General features: G+C 43.4%; 1 protein-coding gene and 1 long non-coding RNA gene across 3 annotated transcripts in view; one reads left to right on the top strand and one right to left on the bottom strand.

The window, feature by feature from the left end:
- Window positions 1–515: 515 nt before the first annotated feature.
- On the top strand, window positions 516–7,175 carry LOC130680567 (uncharacterized). 2 transcript variants are annotated; one of them, XR_008993573.1, is made up of 4 exons: window positions 516–1,000; window positions 1,242–1,359; window positions 3,782–3,829; window positions 6,464–7,175. It is a non-coding gene; the product is annotated as an uncharacterized LOC130680567 (long non-coding RNA). The 2 variants fall into 2 exon arrangements; XR_008993574.1 differs by having other exon boundaries at window positions 516–1,004.
- A 3,879-nt stretch (window positions 7,176–11,054) lies between these two features.
- The window catches only part of SSPN (sarcospan), a 35,537-nt gene continuing 25,862 nt past the window's right edge, over window positions 11,055–20,729 (bottom strand). The window contains exon 3 of the mRNA XM_036889447.2: window positions 11,055–15,950. Coding sequence (XP_036745342.1) covers window positions 15,585–15,950 — 366 coding nt within the window. The 3' untranslated portion in view covers window positions 11,055–15,584. The remainder of the gene's footprint in view (window positions 15,951–20,729) is intronic.

Genomic DNA, 20,729 nt, shown 5'->3' with positions numbered 1-20,729 from the left:
TTGAGCCCCCCATCCCCGCCTGGCAGCAGCCTGGCCCTCCGGCACTCTGACCAAGCTTCCTTAGTCTTTCTATTCCTCCGATTGCCCGACCCAGTTCTAGAGCATTGGCTCTTACTGTTCCTTCTGCTGGGAATGCTCTCTTCCCAGATCATCGCACGGCTCACTCCTTCTTATTCCTGAGGTCCCAGCGCAAATGGCACGTCCTGAAAAGCCTTCTCTTCTCATCCCAGTGTTGCCTGCCCGACACTCGTTCTTCATGATACTAACACCGTCTAAAATGTCCTCGTTGTTTACTTACGTTTCCCTTGTCTGTTTCTCTCCCATGAATGCCAGCTTTGTGGAGCTCTACGCCTCCAGCTCTTGGAATGATGACCAGCTCCAGGCACGTATTCAATCAACATGCATTGGAGTTTTGAATCTTTGACATTTCCTTTTCCTCTTGCCCTCATTTTTTATCCTGTGACCAAAGAGGTACAGGCACCTGGAGGAGCTCGGTGCATTTGAAGATCTATTGATCCAGTTATAATAAAACAAAGTGCTGCTCCAGTACCTGGGGCAGAAGATGATGGAAGGGCTTGGAATGCTGGCATCTTGAAACACGTGGAGATTGGGAGATGAGAGCTCACACCTGCCCCTCTCCCCGCCACATTCCCATCCAGCCACCCCATCTCAGCTAGCCTAGCAAAGCCAAGAAACATCTGCTTGGTCAGCTTTTCCCCAAAAGACACCTGAAGTGGAAGTACATAAATAATGTAATGACCCCACTGCTACTGGACATTTCTACCAGACGTGCTTCGGGACAGTGTGTAAAGCAAGCCGGGAAGACGGCGCACACTCCCCGCGCCACATCACCAGCGCCCTGCCTCGGTCCCCCCCGGCAGGGCCTGCTCTGCTGAGTCACTCTGGGGTTGGGGTTAGGCCGGGCAGAGGAGACAGCTGCAGGGACAGCCTCCCTCAGAGGAGGCGAGCCGAAATGGAAACTTCTAGCTAAACAGAATTGGTAGGTGGGGAGCTGGGTTCGCGTTGGCCTGTCTTTCTGCCTCAGGCTGTATTACATTCATTATTGCTCAATTGGGGTTGGGTTAAAAGCAGACAGATTGTCTTTTTAGTCTTTCTTGTCCTTTCAGTGGGTATCCAAAAGTCTAGAAATTGATATAATTTAAAGTTAATGAAAAGAAAGTTCAGCAGCTGCATTGTGTTTCATGCCATTCTTTCCTTCTCCTCGGCCCGGCCTCATCTAGCTCGTCCAGCCCTCTGTTGTGTTGCCAAGGCCACCGCACGGAGCGGGGTGGGCCTGTTCTGAGGCCCTGGCAGGCTTCCCCAGGGCAGATTTCACAGTAGTCTCTTCCTCGGCAGGAGGTAAGTGGGAGCCCAGGCCTCTCTTCAAGTTGAGCAGGTGAAGAACGGCTTCTGACATTCTATTGCTGCTTTTTTCTGTTCTGCTTACTGATTTCAAAGTCCAGTGTTTTTTAGCTTTAAGTTGCATATTTGATTCCCGCCTCAAATGCAGTGGGGAGGGATAAGACCTGATTGCTTTGGAAGGAGTTTCCACGATTCGCCAGATCCTCCAGTCATTGTGTGTGTTGTGGGTTTGCGCTGGTTGTACAAACGATGACAACCCAGAAGCGGTGGAAGTTTTCCTGCCGCGGGATTCCGTTAGCAATGTCCGGGACTCCCAGACCCCTGTGTTTCTTCCCAGCATAAAATGACCTTCTGAATCTATCAGGGTTAAGCCAATTCATTGGCACTGGAAATTTTCTTTAGCTCCCTTCCCTACGTTATTCCTTGTATGCTGGTAAATATATGATACCTTCTGGGTGAACCTACTGCACCCCCCCAAATGCAAAAGGGTTGACACAACACTGGAAAGATTGATGATATGAGGGAGAAAAGAAATGTCTCATTATTTTCATGTTGAACCTTTTCATGCGGCTAGAAGGGCTGGCTCTGAAAGTCTGGTGATCTTTAGAAGCACCAGCATGTATTTCCCTAGAGGATGAGTCTAGATTTGAAAAGGACATCATGAAAGTCGCAGGAAGGTGACTGGGAAGGACTAGCCAACGTTTATTGACAATAGAACCATTTGGAGCAGATTCTAAAGCAAATCCCACATTTGAAGACTTGGAGTTGGTGTGATTATCATTCCCTGTTGCGGATCTGGTGCCAGAATGAGGACATTTTAATCTGAAGATCTGTCGTCTGCCAGAGAGTTCTCTAAGAAAGCACATTCTCGAAACTGCTCTCTAGTTTGAATGTTAATTGTGAGCAAGTGTGCCTTAATGGTTAAAGCTGGGTTTAAGTATGGGAAAAAGGATTTTTTTCACTGTCAAGTCAAGCCATAACTGAATTGTTTTCCTGAGCACCTGGTCCACCATAACAAAAGAATTCCTCCCGTCTTCCATCATTGGCCCATATTTTCAGATTCAAAGATGGGTTGGGATGATAATGATAATGATGAGCATAGATGGTACCGTGAGGATGTCCCATACACTTTGTCCAGACATGCTAGATATGAACTCATAGTTTTCACCACGACCCTGTAAGGTAGGTGCTCTTCTTACTCCAATTTTACAGATGAAGGAACTTAGGTACAGAGCAGTTAAGGAATTTGTCCAAGAGTCTATAGCTAGTAAATAGTAGCAACACCAGACTTGGACCCCAGGTAATCTGGCTGGCGCTAGGGTCTGTGATATTTAACTGGAACCGTTGGGAAGGTCCCCTGGGGGTTCCAGTCACAGTGTCACATAATCAGCACATCCCCAAAGAAAGGCTGCTTTGGTCTACCCCTCAGAATTCCCTACGCACACTCACAGTTACTCCTCTTCCAGCGACTCTCGGGTTCTCGGCGTGTCCGCTTTCATACCACTGTTACCGTTTGTTCGGGGTCACCGAGGTCAGGAGTGGATGTGTAAGCTTCGTTTTGCTTTATTTTATTTTACTCTAAAAAAGTGTAGAAGAAATGTCCTGGGCTCTATTGGCAATGTGAATGGGGAGTTTTCACCCTGTCCCAGAGAAAATGAGACCTTACCTAGCCTCCTGAAGGATATTGAGCAGGCTTTCCGGTTTGTTGAAATAAGAGTGTATGTAATTGCAGATCCCAGACATACAGTAAAACATTTCAGTTCATATGGCAGAGTAAAGAAAGAACAAGGTAAAGGAAAACGTGTGCCAGTTTAAGCCGAATGTTTATGTTAAAAAGGAAAGAGGAAGAAATTGAGTCAAGTCACTTAACTTCTTCTAGACTCAGTTTGCTTGTCTATAAAATGAGTGAGTTGGGCAAGGATTCCTTTTGGCTTTAATGCAAAGATTTTAAGAAGTAAATATTAATGTAGAAGGTTTGGGAGTAAACTGAAAGAGACTCTAAAACATTTTCTTGTCCCTTTTTATATTTTTTCCTTATTACAGTATCAATGTCAGGAAAGAATTTTTGACTGTAAATAACAAGACTCAACATTTTAAACATAAGAGCAGAAAATCATTTTTCCCTTTGGCTTTACGTCAAGGGCTGTGACTGCACTTGGAGGAAAACGCACCCTGTAGAATATGGATGGGAGTGTCATTTGGGAGTGAAGAGAAATACTATCTGTAGAAAACATTTAAAAATCTGATAACTTCATTTAAAAAAAAAAACCACACCTGAAACCTAATTCCCTCTTACTAAACAGTGCCGAACCTTCAGGAAATCCTAGGTTTCCACAGAACATAGTATGAAACCTGGTGCTTGTCTCTAAGTAACTCACATGTTTATTCACTCTGACCTTCCAACTTTTTTTTCATCCAGAACTGCTTTTATGTTATAGGAGCAAAGAATACCAACCTCTTGAGGCAGGTAAGCAAGGGTTTTCCTGCTAAGGCCCCCCTGGTCCCTCCCCCTGGTTATGGGGCTTCCTCCTCTGCATGAAAGGGGAGCAAAGGAAGAAAGCAGACCTGGGAGAAGGGGAGGTGGTCTGGGGTCGAGTGTGGTGGTGGCCATGTCTCTTTCTTGACAGCTGAGTTGTACTGCTGTCAAAGCGGTGGATGTGGCTTAGAGGGTCGGCTTGTGGTCAGGTGTGATCCCATGACCTTGACCTTTCTCCTAAAGGCAAGGAAGTCACCTCTGTTCCTCCTCAGGACAGTTTGCTCATGTCTGTATTTAATTTCTATTTTTAATTCACAGACATGCTTTAAGTCTAAACCTCGTCTACCTTAGCTCTTCAGAATACCTGAGATGTCAATGCATAGAACTCTGCGTGTAGGGTTGGACAGAGGAGGTTTGCATTTTAAGCCCACCTCTGGCACCAGCCCTCAGGGCCTTTGGGGCAGGTGATGTGGCCTGGTAAGAAGAGCTTTGGAAAAGTCCTCAGCAAATTTTCTCTCTTGGATTCCAGGGCTGACCTTGGCTATTTGGACATGGATCCATAAAATTCGAGGATCCCCGTTGCTATGAGCCATCTTATTGTCCCATAGAGCTCCCTGTCAGGGCTTTGAGAGGCCTGAGTTATGGGTGCTGAGCTGTTGGATGGTAGGAAGAAAATAACTCTGCCAGTTAGGCTTGAAGAGGGAAGTTGTATGTACCCGTGTAAACAATTCATAGACCTACCATGTCTCCAAAGCACAGATGGTGGGTTAGCCTTTCCCAGGGTGCCCTGCTTATTATTCAAAGCTTTTTGTTACTTTTTTATTCCCTGAAAGGCCACATGAGGGATTCATTATAATCAGAGTCACTGGGACCTATGGGAGTAGGGGAACGGCCTACAGGATGGCTTTGGGCCCTTAAAGTCTTACTCTGGTCCTAGAATCATCCCCAGGCCAGTGAGCATTTAGGCTCCCAGATGCCAGGACCCTGGAGCCCCGATCCAGTTTGCCCACTGAGTAGGGACAGCACAGGAGCAAACACAAGAGAATCCTCTGTATCACACTTCCAGTATTTGCAAGGGGCAGAAGAATTACTGTTTGGTACTTAGGTTTCAGAAGATAGAAACTATTAATTGTGTTTCTTCAAACTGCTTTGCTATAGAAATTTTGGGTGCTACCAGTGTTTTCCTGATTTCCTGAAGCGCCCCTGAATTTCGGTTTGTTGACAGTTCACACTCAACCATAGGCACTGTTCTGAATATGTTACAGATAATCATTCATTCACTCTTCACAAATGCCTATTATTCTTCAGACAAAGAATCTAAGGCAGAGAGACACAGAAAGGGTAGGTGGCTTGCCCAAACCCACACTGGAATGGGAACGCAGGCAGTCTGGTTCCTAAGCCATGCTCTTAATGGCCAGATTTTGGCCTCTCAAATATATATAGACACTGAATTCAAAGTGTTCCTTAAAATATTATTCCGTGATTTCCCAAGTCTAGTTAAAGAGGACCATACTTTGGCATATGATTTTCATATATGTACTTAAAATATGAAGTCTATTATTAAGGAATTTTTAAATTAAAATTTTATTTTTATTGCTACCTTGAAGTGCTCATTTATTGATATTTCAATTCTACTCCTTTCTATAGTCCCTTAACTTCCTTCTTTTTGACCCTTTCTCCAAAATTCCTTAAGCCAGAAATATATTTAAATATAGAAGAGGCCAGGGGACACCTAAGGAGGGACACCAACCCAATCAGAAGTCTGTTGGTTTGGTAAATTCCCATGATTTCTAATTTGAAGAATTTTCTTCTTACAGCTTTTGGGTAGGATTTCAATGAAGACATCCTAGAAAAAGAGTTATTATTTTATTTGTAATCTTCAAATAAGGTTATTTAATACTGTGCCAAGATAGGGATTCTACAAGTTCCCTTGGTAATTTCTTCCATACTTTAAGTAAGTATTTGTTGTTATGAATCTCTTCCTCTTGTTTTTTCTCAATCCTTCCTACATAGCAAGTTAGCATTTAAAAAGGGAAGCAGATTTGCGAGGCCACTTCACTTTCATGAGCAGGCGGAGTGCCGTCTCTGAAGTTGGTCCTGCAGTATAAGGAGTCCCCACCCATTTTTGGATGCAGATTGCCTTCAAATAAAATGGAAATGATACAATTTTTTCACCTGAGGTAGACTGGAACCAGCTCCACATTGTTTCTTGGAAATAAGAACACAGAGGAAGGGTTCTTCTTTTGCTTGTTATTATTATTTCAAAGCTGGTGGGCTTTTCAAATGACATGCACTAAAATTTTGCCCTGTAGCTTAGGTAAAGAAGCTCCTGCAAGAAGCGTTGGCTTCCGAGATCCTTGTGGAAATCACTCTTGTAAAGCCAGAATGGAAACTCCCTTCTTACTCTCTGCCTTTTCTAACTCACTGAGCTGAATATGAGCCATGAGCCACGTGTGCACACAAGAAGCAGCACAGCGAAGTTTCTTATGCGCCCAGTTTGTCTGCTGCTGTGCAGAGACCCGTGCACTGAATTTGGTGGGCTGGTGCATGATAGTGAGGTGCTAAGGGAAGCGGCAGATGGCTCTAGCAAGAAGAGTCAGCCCCTTTTCTCTCCATGCTGCCCAGGTATGCTTCACAAGACAGAAGATGGGAGATGGCTGCACTTCAGCAGGTTCAGGGACCCCTTCTGAAAGCTTGGCTGAAGATTCACATGTCGCTGAGCAGGGGAAGAAATGTGCCTCCACCTGAAACTAATCACGCAGCTGGGCCCAGATGAGAAAACATCTGCTGCAGAAAGAAATAAGTAAGAGCCGTGAGGGATCCTTGCAAGGCCATGAGGTCCAGGGGGAAGAGATGTTAGACTGGAGCAGGCTTGTCCCTCCTTCTCTCTCCAGCTCTTCTCCCCAGGGCTGCTCTGGCGGCAGAACCAGATGGAAATGTCACCAAATGCAGAGTGTTTTATTCATCCTGGTCTGCACCCTACCTTAGACGGCACAATTCCTTGGCAACACAATGCAGACAGAGGATTTTTTCATTTTTAATTGAATCCTAAGAGGTATATTTGTTTCTAGAGGTGCCAGCTTAAAGTAATTACTGGAATTCCCAACAGGGCTAATCAGAGATTCATAGAAAATAAAGATGGAGAAGAAGACCTAACCCCCCGGGTTTCTGTCATTCTGCTCAGAAACTCTTTCCATCCATGGCCGCCATCCCAGTTCTTGGCACTGTGGGCTATTAAAAGGAGCCTTGACATAAATCCCTGCCCAGGGAGATAAGAGAAAACTGATTTCACTGCTTGGGTATCTTTCCTCTGGTGACCAGACACCTTCTGTTTTCATCAGCTGTTGATCAAAATCAGATTAGTAGAAGAATCATCAGATCAGAATTGTTTATGGCTATCTGAAGTCTTGAATTACAAATGACTTTCCTGTGCTGCTTGAGCAAAATACTGTGACCTGTAGATGAACTAGGCCTTGTATTTCCTGCCCCTTGTCCTGAACTTTTAATTCCCCAAAGACCACAGTCATTAAGTGTCACTGCTGACTATTGATCTAAGTCAGATAGGTGAGGCTCCCTCCTTGGGGGCTGTGGACACGGAGTGATAGATTCTGTCTTTGTGATAAGTCCTAAGTCACTAATGGGTTATTTTGAGCTCTCCCAAGTGGAAGACAATGGAGCATTTAGTAGGTTGTGCAGTTATGTAACACATCTCTTTCCACACAAAGAGGATGAGGACACCCAGCCAAAGGACTGAGCCCGGGAGACTGTGTGGTCTGGTGGTTCCAGGGAGAGACGTGGGGCCAGGGCTTCCTGGGTTCAGCTACCAGCCGAGACTCGACTCAGGGCGAGCAGAGCCAAGTCTCTTGGCTTGAGGCAGATAGACTGTAAAACCCAGGAGAGAGAAAAACCACAGGTCTGTGCTCAAGGACTCCGGGGGAGGAGCACATTTTGGAAATTAAAAAAGGAGAAAAAAAAAGATTACCCTGGCAAGTTACAATTTTGGACTTTTTCAGCAAGCAATGAGCATTTTTCCTGCTTATTGCCTGACACGTCTTCCTCTGGGCAGCAGTGTGAAGCCAAGCCAGCTCTGAGGGGGTTCTGCGTGGGACGGGTAGACAAGCCCAGGGGCCTGAGCGAAGTTAGTCAGCCTTGGTGAGCTGTCAGAAATAATGCTCAGGGAGCCGGGCGCTGGGGGCAAAGAGGTTCTGCATGAATTCTTCCCTTTTCTCACTCATTCTGCCTTCCACAGTACAATGCCCTCTGAAATCACGGGAGGAAAAACCCTTTCCCTCAGACTTCTGGAAGCTTCCCTTCAGCCAGTCTGAGCATTTGCTCATCTGTAACCAGCAGCCTGTTCGGCTGCAGACCCACACAGGCTCCCAAGTCTCCGCGAGAGCTGAGGCTGATGGGAAATGTTCTCCAAGTCCCACCAGCTCAGAAACTAGGATGCTTCTGATCCGAGTTGGTGGTCACCTACGTGGCTGGGTCTGAAGGACTGCCGGACAGGTCTCCCCTCCTTGGCCTCATGCCTCCTTTCTTTGGACCAGAAAAGCTCTCTGGTTTTTAGGAATATCCTTCCATAATGAAAACAATATGGGGATTTCTATATTAAAGCCTTAACCTTCAAGGTGCCTTGTTAGTGCAGTAGGTAGCGCTTCAGTCTCATAAGCCTTAACCTTCAGCCCCTGACTTAACCATACCTTAGTCCAGTCTCCTAGAAGTGGGATGGGGAAGAAGAAGGGGCAGGTTTTGTTGTGGAATGAGGTGAGGCTGGGTAGGGAGCAGTCTGTTCTCTGGGGGAGTAGAGAGAGCGCAGGGGACGGGGAGAGAGCTAAGTCCCAGAAGTAGAGGTGGCCTTCTTGGTCATTTTACCCAGAGCTGTCCGGAGTGACTTTTCACTCTGGCGGCAGGTGGGTGTGAGGACTGTGCCAGGACGGCTGCTCTGACTCTGACTTAAGCAAGGATAGAATCCACACTTCACGGTTGCCTCATCCAGCCCCCAGTATACTCATGATGTCATTCTTCCCTACATTCAGTTGAGGGCATGCTCCCAGCCATTGATTAAAGAGTCAATCTCAGTGTCCCATATCCTAGGCTTCTCTATATTAAAATAATGTAAGCTTTCTCTCTTTTTTCAGTCATATAACCATCCCTTGGTCACATTTTTTGCAATCTAGAAAAAAATTGAATGACAAATTAGAAGTCTCCTTCTGTCCATAAAGGTATCTGAGGGAACACTGTCTATTTTGTAAGAGGATATTAGTTCTAACCTGTGCGAAAGAAAATTAAAAATAATCCACTGAAGCTAGTGACAAATTTATCACCTAATTTTCAGACTCTGGTTCTTCTATTTCTGACAATTCACTATGGCCTGTGCACCACTTTCAGGCTGTCCCTTGTCTTTGCATTATTGTCCTAGTTTTTTTGCCCAGATTATTGCCTATTATCTGTTTTTTTCCTGAGAATAACAAATGAGTATATGTCCCACATCCCTTTGATTAAAGGATTTTTCTAATGACCTTCCCAAACAAAAAAGACTTCCTCAAAGAACCTATACTTTGGAAGGGGTCAATAAACATATATAAATATTTGTTGGAAAGAAATGAACCGTTGCTTCCAAGCTGGCATCCCCATACATTAGGTTTATTTTCATTTGCTTACAATCTGAATTTTAAAAAGACAAGGCCAATATTAGTCCTGCACTTCATAAAGACTAACTTATACAAGAAGAGTCTGTCAAACAAACAAAATTTATAGTAATTGATCATGAACTACAGAGATAGGTTCTATCAAGAGAAAAAGTAGATTTCTGGCTGTATAATTTCAATAATTAAATTTGTCACAAATGTAGACTCATATGAGTGTTTTCCTATCCAGCCTGGAGAATGAAGCTCCAGGTGGTATTTTCTGATGACGCTCAAAAGGAAATTTTTTATGATTCTTGAATGAGAATCAGTGACTCAGAGTCAAGTACACCAAAGGTACTTGATGGTTGGTTTGTAAATAAATGAAGGGTTGTACGTTACAACCTAATACAATAGACGGGTAATGCACCAATGTTCAAGAAAGTTTCATTTTAAAAAGTTGGGATTAAACATGCTTCAATTGCACTAAATTTGAAGTGATGCAAAAATCAGGAGAAATGTCCCAGATTCCACTTCTGCCTGAGAGAGGAATGAGAGAAGACAGTCACACTCAAGGAACACCCAGGTGGGTAAGCCAAGAAAGAGGAATCCAGCCAGCACATTAATTCTATGCACTGTCTATCATCAATAAGAGTTGGTTCTATCTTATTTTAAAAGCAGAATTTCTGTGAAAGGCCCATGTGATGTTTTTGGCTTATAAAAAGAAGTCACTGAAGGTCTAGCAAAGCAGAGCTAGTTTTCTAGTTGGGTGTAGTTTTCTAGTCTAGTTTTCTTCTTGTTCAGAAGCCTGGACAAGAAAGTATCGGAGGTTATGCAGAACCCAACTAAGGAAGGAAGAAACCAAATGCTTACTAAGTTATCCCCATTAGCCAGATCCACTGCTAAGTTTTATTTCATTTAACCTCCCCTATAATGCAGTGAGGCAGTTATGTTTATCTCCACTTTACAAATGAGGAAACTGAAGATCCAACAGTTTGGCCAAAGTCACACAGCTAAAAAGTGGCAGCCAGATTTCCAGCCCTAAATCCTGCATTCTTAACACGAAGGAAAGGAAATGCATCTCAAAACCTGGTTCTAAATCATTATTCCTTTCCTAATAAATTAAAAAAAGAGGAACATTGCATTTTACAGGATAATCAACTGTATAAATTGGCTCAAAGTTGGGAAGAAGGAGTTCTTGCATTCAGATTTGAAACTCAATCGGCTGTCTGGTTTTCTATAGAATTAAATGTAGGTTACCATCAAGTATGTGACATTCAAACATGTATTTCATTGCTTAGGCCAAGCTTTACTTGACATTAATAGATACAAATGAAGAATCAGCATTCCTAGTATCTTTTACAAGATTTTTTCCAGTTCAGGCTCTCTTTGCCTGGGAAGTTATTTACAATACAACCTTGTCTTGTATGATGCATGCAGGATACCAAAATACACTGGCACAAAAGAGTCGACATGAATATTAGTTCTCATTATTCCAAAACACAATTTTTGAAGTAAACACTAGTCTGAGAGCTTTTATGTATCCCAGCTCATGTGCAACGTTCCATCACTTCAAAGCACATCCAAACACGGTGTTTTCAAAGATTACGAAAATTTTATTAACAAAGAAAATCTGCATTATATGCATCCCCTTTAAAAACAACCATCTCAAACATACAGGAAACGCTTTGTTTTCTCTTCACTATTTCATCAATGCCCTAAGAATGACATCGCAACACCCAGGTACAGACCACTATTTTTGAAGGGGATAATCAATTGAGATAACGAAGCACTACAAAGTCAGAAGAAACAAATCAAGGTATTCATTTCACAGGCTGAACCGCTGAACCTTCATCCAAACAAATGTTTCCACTGTGAGTCGATATATTTGGCCACCAGATCTTTTGAACACCATCCTGAACATACAGTGTACATCTAAAACCTGGCATATAGAAGTGCTTTGTATCTTTTACATATAAAAAAGAGCTGAGAGCCAGTGTGACTTACAGAAATGTATGGCTACATAGCAATAGTTCAAAGACGATCACTAGAAAACAAAGATACGCTTCATGGTAGGTTATGATTAGTTTTTTCAGAGCAAGTTTTTGGTTTGTTTTTGATTATCTTTAAATAACCACGCCACTGTTGTCCCTCAGAATTTCCCTTGGATACCCTCTACCTCACCCTTCACTAAAAATCTGTAAACATATTCCAGATACACTGCATGCAGGAGGGGAAGTACAAGGATATTAAAAGATTCTGATGTCCTGGACAGCAATAGAAAACCCTCACATAGAATGCGTTCTCGCTGTCAGAACACTGACGTTGCATCTGGAAACCCCCCCAAAGAGATCAGATAGACATTTAATTTAAAGGGGGAAGAAAGTTAGGCTTGTTCCTTGACTACAGTTTCTAGGGCCTGGGGTTGCTGTATTTGTAGGCATGGCTCCAAGGAGCTGCCTACACAAATTTGGAGGGAGTGAGGGAGGCACAGATGGTGGTCACGTGAAGGCACAGACCCATCGAGCGGGCTCGGTTACAAAGTCTGTACATTTAGGCTGCTGGATTCCTCCTATTTCAAGTACTGCCAAGTTCCGGCTGTTCCCCCTCCTTCCAAAGTCTTGATTCATTTAATTCTCCTGAAGGAGGTGGGAGGGACGATTGCGCAAACCTTCCTGTTTTATGGCTTAGAAGAGACAGTCCCCATCCTGGCTTCTTGTCAGATGTTAAATGTATCATTTTACTAAGTGTGAAGCTGTGTGTCTGTTCCTTTTCTGTTGCCGTTATTGTAGCTTCAATATTTGCAAAACACAACCTCAAAATACTTCAGATCCAGCCCAAAGCAGTTTGTTATTCATGCAACACAATTCTTCCTTGTATCAATACCCTGTGTGTCTGTAACCCAGGAATCTTTGTTTTGTTCCTGTTTTCTTTTATTCATTTTGTTGTTGTTGTTCCTTCTTTCATGTTTTTTTTTCTTTCTTTGGGGATTCAAGAATAATTCAGTCACACAGTAAGCAAAATCCTTATGTCTATCTATCAACCAATACATATAGATTATATAATGTATGCTGATTATTTTTCAAGCTCATCACCACACCAGTTCTTACTAGTTGCATTATTTAGAAAAAGGAAGCACATAAGCTAAATTATTCTGCCATTTAACATACCCTGTGAATCGCTTGTAAAGCGTAGAGCACCTTAGTGATGTGTAGAATTTAAATTTTCTAATATAAAAACCTGTAGTGTTCACTATAAAAAGTTGTTAGAGGTACACAGGGTGTTTCCATGGTGCCTAATTCATCATAACTAGCATTAGAACACTAGTTTCTCACTCCTTAAAGAAAGCCTACAACATTCCAAATTCTCCATCATTTTCTTTATAGAAAATTGTCAACACCAAAATGGATTCAGTTATTGGGATTGTTTTTTTTTTTAACAGGCACAAAGTATTTTTTCAGGTTATCAGCAGGACACTTGGGTGTTCCGTCCATGTAACGTGTGTGTTCAAACCTACGTTCCAGTCTTATCCACTAAGCTCTCCAGTGTGCTTTCTTGGCCTGAGCTCATGTGTAAGAAGGCCATTTTTTTTTTTTGAGAGGGCATCTCTCATATTTATTGATCATATGGTTGTTAACAACAATAAAATTCTGTATAGGGGACTCAAAGCACAATCATTAATCAACCCCATGCCTAATTCTCAACAGTCTCCAATCTTCTGAAGCATAACGAACAAGTTCTTACATGGTGAACAAGTTCTTACATAGTGAATAAGTTCTTACATGGTGACCAGTAGAAGGGCAGTCATATCACAGAAACTTTTGGTTTTGATCATGCATCATGAACTATAAACAATCAGGTCAATTATGATTATTCGTTTGATTTTTATACTTCATTTATATGTGAATCCCACATTTCTCCCTTATTCTTATTCTTATTCTCATTCTTATTATTTTTTAAATAAAATGCTGAAATGGTAGGTAGATGCAAGATAAAGGTAGAAAACATAGTTTATTGCTGTAAGAGGGCAAATGTAGATGATCAGGTGTGTGCCTGTAGACTATGTGTTAATCCAAGCTAGACAAGGGCAACAAAACATTCACGGATGCAGAAGATTTCTCTCAGAACAGGGGGAGTGAGGTTCTAAGCCTCACCTCTGTTGATCCCCAATTTCTCACCTGATGGCCCCCCTGCGACTGTGCCTGTCTTAGGTTGTTCCTCCCTTGAGGAATCAAGAAGGCCATTTTTAAAGCAAGTCGACAGTAAAAAGGTTTTCACATCTGCTAATCAGGTGTTTTATCTGGAAGACATGAAAGATATTTACTATCCTTCAACTAACAGACTTAACATTTTTGTTTAGATATTTACTGTGGGTAAAAGTTGACACTATCATCACAATCAATGAAATTGTTCATTTATATTCTAAGGCAAACAAGAAAATGGCTTTCTGTTAGGGTAGAACTTCATGATTAGTAAAGTCTATCAACAGGCAATGTAGAAAGGCAAACAGCTCAATTATTGTCTTGGTTTTCTGCTTTCAACAGAGCAAACTAATAGAGAAAGTTCTTGAAAACATTTATGCTGCCTGAAATTGACTCTGAGTTCCGTCCATAAAACACTGATATTGTTCAGAATTTAATAATAACAATAAGAGAGGGAAGACTCTGCCGTAAGGTTTTTAAGTCACACTTCAAAACAAAACAAAAAGACCCTTAAAGTCAATGGACCTTTGCTCAAATAAGGACTTCAAAACATTAGTTTAAGCCTCTAGGTTGCCTGTGCCTATGCAATCAATAATAGGATTACGTATCGGATACAGTTTCGTGAACGGAGCACATTGACATTACCCATTTTTCCTCAAAAGTAGTTAGCTGCCAAGAGAGAGACTTCACGACATATCATAAATGTGCTATTTGTATAAACATTTCCCATTACAAATTCTCTTGTTTTTGTTTAAGAGTATTTTTAACTTGAGCTATTCATAAAAATGACTATTTTTTCCTCCTTGTAAAGCTTGGCTTTCAGAGGAAAGAATCTTTACACCACCTCTCTTGTGAGAGTAATTTCTCCTAATAACACCGGTGCTACGTAAGTACAGCCAGGGCTCATTAAATAGGCTTCTGAGCATAATTATAATTAACAATTACCTAGAAATTAGTGTTAATGATTTGTTTTAGATGATAGAATGGAAGCATAATATGATTATTTTTAAACCTTCTACATCATGAGGAATACAACTACCACCCACCTTCCATTACGGAGAAGCAGACAGTCATCTAAAGCATTCAGTAAGTGATCTACTTGCAAAGCCAAACTCAGGAAGCTGAAGAGCAAAGGCTGGTGCCCCAGCCCAGATACTGGTCATTATTCAGCCTTTTGCAAAGTCTCTTCTCTGCTCTGCTCCTCGAAGCTATGTCATACCTTGAAGACCTATCTACCATCTACCAGGGGCGGTGGAGAGAGTCAGTCTGGCCTCCCCAAGTCCCTGCATTCTCCAAGACAGAGTGAAGTTAAAGGTGGGAGGGGGGGAAGGCCTGGAACAGACTACCAAGTTTAGCAAGTTGGCCAGAAATGCCAATCAACACACCAAACTGGGCTGACAGGCAAAAAGATCATGTAAGTAATGGATAAAATGAGTACCATTTCCTCCTGCTATCTGAAAGTTCACTCTGCGCCACTTTGCTTTTATGAAAGACTACATTACTACTGCTTATGCTTACCGATGAAATCCAAAGAGGATTTTTCACTTTTACGAAATGGTTATTGCCATTCTGCCTCATGAAAGGTTTCATACGAATGATCTGCTTTTGAATATCGTGGGAAACCTGTGTGAGGAATAAACTCCAGGCTGTAAAGATGGATGGATGCCATTCTTTGCTGTTCGGTGTTCTTTTAATATCCCAAAGTCAATTTGGATCTTATTTTCCCATTAAGAATTTTTAAAGATACTACAGAAACCTGAAGAAATGCCTTTTCATTTCCTGAAAAATATAAAAATATTCATTTAGAAAAATGAAAATTACTGTCAAAAGTTTTTTTCTTTCTTGCTTTCCTCTTTTATATATTTTTTGAACCTCAGCTAGTCAGCGTACTGTTTTCTCTCCCACCTTTCAGAAAGAATGCTAGACGTTTTGCTGCTGGCCTTCAGAAGCTGTCAGGGGGCACATCCTGACACCCACATAAAAGACCTGGTACCTGTGTTTCCACATCACAAAGCAGGCCAGCAAGCACACAAGGCCACAGACCAGGTTAAGAATCATCTGGATGAGCAAGAACAACTTGAAAGTGCCAGTGATGCTGGCACAGTCAGTCACATCCCGGTACACAAAGGTCCTGCTGAGTGGCTCCGAGGAGGGCAGTTTGCACTGGCAGGAGTCGAGCGTGGTTGCGCAGGTAAACTGTGTGAGCTGTGAATAGTGGTGGGCAGCAAACGCCACGGCCAGCACGCACACCACCAGGCCCAGGGCGCTCAGCAGAAAATACAGCAGCTGCAAGAAATCACAAGAAAACTCTTCTGGTTACAAAGAACGTTGGATGACTATTGACAAAGTCAGTTAATAAAAGCTGTTCTTTTTCTTCTCTCCCAGGAAGGTCCCTCATCAGGGGGATGTCTCTTCTCAGAAATGTAGCATCCAAGACATGGAAGCGGCACCACATTTATTTGTTAGTGAGCCCTCCGTAAGCCCTGATCAGCTTGTTTCTGCCGGACAGATGCTGGGTGCTTTCCATGAGTTGAGCCAACAATATCAGCTTGAATGTGGGATGCTTGTGTGTGCATGTAGCAAGCAGCTTAGATGAATCCCTGACGGAGCCATCCCAGAAAGGCTTGCCATGTTTGTTTTGACCTCAAGAACCACTGATATAAAGACTGAAAGAAGCAAAGAACAAATTACTGATATGTAAACATGGTGTTGTTCCAAACTGGTAAAGACTGGTCAACTAGCAACATGGGGTAATAAACAAGACTAGGTTCCATGTAGTGCCTGCCAAACTACGTCCAGGAATGCCAGGATCCCCGGTTTTATCCCAGGTTGCTGGGTTATAAAAGAAGTATGGCTTCAGAAGGTACGCGAATGATGTCAGCTTTATCACCTACACATCTCAGTCCAAGTCTACCTTAAACCATGTTTGTTCCTGAGCATAAAAATAACTCTAAATGGTCCTTAGCCACCATTGTGCTGAACACTGTTGGCCTATGCATTAGCCCTAGGATGGAAAAGTCTAGTTAAAGTTCTAACCCTGCTGCTAAAGAACCCTGAGAGCCCTGACCTTAGACAGTCAGACATTTAGCCTACATCTGAAATATTTTATCACAAGTTGTGAATGCTCTTTCACACAGCCACGATATAAACCACTTTACAGAACAAGAAATGTTCCTGTGATTGGACTCACTACTGGAAATGTTTCTCTTAATAGTCCCACCTACTGAAGGTCTAGATAAGGAACAGAGCCCCCAGCTGTTGGGATTAGTGTATCAAACCCGTTCTTCATGTACGATGTATATTATAATAGTCAAAAATTGCTTGCAGAACAGTTCTGGTGAATGTGAACTCCCTGAAGGAAGATTAGTTCTAGTCATGTCCAGGTTCACATTAAGGTAGCTCTGAAAAGATTATGTCCTCCTCCTACTTCCAATATACATAATTCAAACTAAAAACATATAGACAAGATTATAAAGTATGTGTCCAAAAGTCCTCCAAATTAGTGATTTTTCTGCACAATTTCCAGTGTTTTCAAGTCTTAGATATAGAATATCTAAACATTAGTTTTTTTCTTTCTGGAGTGCAGTGTGTGTGTGTGTGTGTGTGTGTGTGTGTGTGTGTGCGCGTGCGCTGATGCCCTAAGCACATGTCTCGTTTGCTGGGAAGCCTCACTGAGAGCACAGGAAGAGAGTGGAATGGGTTAAAGCCATTTTGTCTTGATATGGCTGGACAACCAAGGAGTGCATGGGATTCTTTGGGTCTTTTCATCAAAGATGTCTTAAACACACACACTACTTTACTTTCAAATCATCTGAAGGACTGCCAAATATAAGCCAAGTTTCCTCACCTGTGAAACAGTTTACGGAGACATCTTATAACTCAGGGATGTAACAAGGATAACTTACACGCAACATGGCCAGTGCCGTGGTGGAAGGGAATCTGATGAATCCAAAGTAGGCACCATTATGAAATGTAAAAAGGAAATATTTAATGTGTGATATTGAATGCATCACCTTGGTCTTGTCCCTAAATTTTCAGTAGCTTTATTTTCTACAAAAACTGTAGTGCTGGGGCTAAAAGGTATGGGCTTATTTTGTGGGACCATGGGAACAGAATATTTGAAATATTGGGTTATTCTGAAATATTCAGGCTTGACGACTGACTTTTTGAGGCCAATTGCCAAATTAAATTGTGCTGGCTGGACTGCCCTGGTATGGCCACTGTAGCTGTGTTTCCAGTGCAGGCAGCGTGCAACTGGAAACCATTTGCTCTGGAAACGTGGATACATCGGTAACTTTACCAGTGGGGAAGGCTCAAATTAAAAGGATAATTTCCCACCAGGGAGTCATCTGACTTAGTAGAATGGCCCCAATTGGAGTTTCTCTACACATCTGACTGCCATCAGTGGATGGAAGTGACAAGGTCTTGGAATAACCCATTTCCTCTGCACACACACACACACACACACACACACACACACACACACACACATCCTTCGCAAATCTCTAGAACATTCACTGAAGCGTTCCTTATCTTGAGGCATTATCTTGAAGCAATGATGATAATCCCTCATTTTCCATCTGTACATAATTCAAAGGATTGTGGAAAATACTGTTCTCTCATAATTATCACAAAAATCCATTTGCTGAAAGAAAAATGCTGCCTATCTTTAAAAGATGACCCTTTGGCTCAGACAGTAAAAGATTTGCCCAAGAGATTTAAGAAGTGTACACCAGCACCCAGGGACGGGTCAGGACTGCCTGGGTTCCGATCCTGGTTCTCCCTCCTTGGCCAGGCACCTTGGGCAAATTAACGAACCCCGTGTTTCTTCATTTATAAACTAGTAATGATGATCCGAACAGCACCTACATCACAGGATCATTATAAGGATCAGTAGAGTTGCCATCTGTAAAGGGCTTCGAACAGCATCTGGTACCTGGTAGCTCTGTTTCAGTACTTGTGAAATTAGCAAATTAGGGGAGACGGAAGCAGCTGCCGCGTCTCGGGACTCAGGACGTGTCAGCTCCACTGGCTTTGTCTCATTCTGTCCTGTGGGAGTAGCGACGCACACTTGGCTGGCAGAAAGGATGCAAACGTTTACACAAACACAGTGATGGCTCAATTTTAACTGAGCACCGTAAACATGCTGGAAGCTAACGACGAGAGCCCAACAAAAGCGATGCCCTTAGAAGACAAACACATTTTCCTTGGCGCGAATCCCTCACGTAGTGATTCTGCATCTCCCCCTCGGCGAAAGCACCAGGCCAGTAAACAGGCCACGGGCCACCCATCAAGTTTCTTACCCATCTTGAGACATAAATAATACTTGCTCCCCGCAGGCCTGTGGGCTCCATCGGAAGCGCTATAGTATTTCGCCTTCACGGCGTCTATCTTACCTAACGGCACCAAGCTTCAGGGTTAGAATCTGTAATTTAAAATCTAGTGGCTTGTTTTGCTTGCCCCGCACGGATAAGCTCTCAGAGGAAGGGTTGCTGATGACCCCGGGGACGCGGGCAAAGGCACCTCGACACGGGCGCGCAGGTAGCAGTCGCGCCGGGCGGGCTCCGCTCTCGGCCGGAACGGGCCCCGGCTGCCCCTCCCGCCACCTCCCGCCGCGGCCGGCGGACGCCCCCGCCCGGGGGGCCCTGCGGGTGGGCGCGGCGCGATCGCGCCCGAGGTCCCCCCCGGGGTAAGTGCCCGAGCGTCTCTGCGGGCGCAGGGACCCACACGTTTCCGACAGTCGTCAAGGAGGGCCCGAGAAGGCAGGGCCGCCAGGGAGGGCAGCGGGCCGGGCCCGGCCGGAGGCGCCCCTGGCCAAGGGAAGGAGGAGCGCGCGGCGGCAGCCGCACAGGACTGCGAGCTTGAGATGGAAAGACAGGCCCCTTGGCTGCTGTCTCTCCAGAAAAAGCAGATGGGTGTGAGAGTGAGATTGTGCGCGCTCGCGCGTGTGCGTGTGTGTGTGTGTGTGTGTGTGCGCGCGCGGTGGGTGCGCGCAGGCTGCAGAGAGACCCCCTTCTCCACCCCCACATTGTCCGTCTGGCTTCTGGGCAGTCAACAGGAGCAAATAGATTCAACGAAGCTTAGGCCGGTATCCACAATCCGGCCCTAAGATGCATGTATGCGAGTGAGAAACCCCTCCTGAATGTGCGTCTCGTCCCTTCCCGGCCGGACAGTGGTGTGGGAAGCACAGGGAAGTACGCGATAACCTGTTGTGCCTTTGGAAAATCTGGAGATGGACGGCGGCTCGTTTTCCACCTGAAGACAGTATAATGGGCACCTTAGAGAGCGAGCGGCAAGGATCACTAAAGGTCATATTCAGGAGAACTGCAAAGTTCTGTAGTTGTCAGTCTGTCACAGGTGGGGAAAAAAAAAGGTAGCTAATGAGATCTTCCTAGTGGGAGTTCTCCACCTAGCTGGACATTGGCAGTGCCATTTTTATTTGATTTTGGTTTTTTTTCCCTTGCTCCTTATTTTTAAATGCAGATTTGAGATGGTTTGGGGCCCTCTGGGAAGCTGAGCCTGTTGCCTATGCGGGAGCATCTGGAGGGGAAAAGAGGGCATTTTACATAAATTGATTAATCTGGTTTAGAGCAATTTTTACCTGACCAATGACTTCCTGTAATGTAACAGGCCACTTCTTACTAGTCTTTCTGGCTTTGTTTTTTTAGGCCTTGCTGTTTAGTCTGACCTCCACACACACAAAAGTAACCATGAACTGATGTCTGTTCTATCTGGACTCAGAAAAAGTAGACTTTCCAAATGTAGGCATATCCATCGAAATTCCAATTCTCAAGAGCATCCATTCATTTTTTTTTTTTAATTAGAAAAGTTATGTCTAACTTACTGGAGAACATTTCAAAATTAGAGAAAAAAACTCCAAAATGCAGCTATAACCCTGCCACTCACAGATAACTATTTTTTTCTATGCACATAGAGCTATTTCTTTTTTATATCTGCAGGACCATACCATACATTTTATATAGCCAGCTTTTTTTGCTAGTTAATGTAATGTGAACATTTTTATTCCATTAATTACTCTGTTCCAAGATGATTGAAATACATGTG

This window comes from Manis pentadactyla, chromosome 14 (genome assembly GCF_030020395.1).
Source record: "Manis pentadactyla isolate mManPen7 chromosome 14, mManPen7.hap1, whole genome shotgun sequence".
Lineage (NCBI taxonomy): Eukaryota > Metazoa > Chordata > Mammalia > Pholidota > Manidae > Manis > Manis pentadactyla.
Note: the sequence above shows the minus strand (reverse complement) of the source record. Positions and strands in the feature narration are given on the sequence as shown.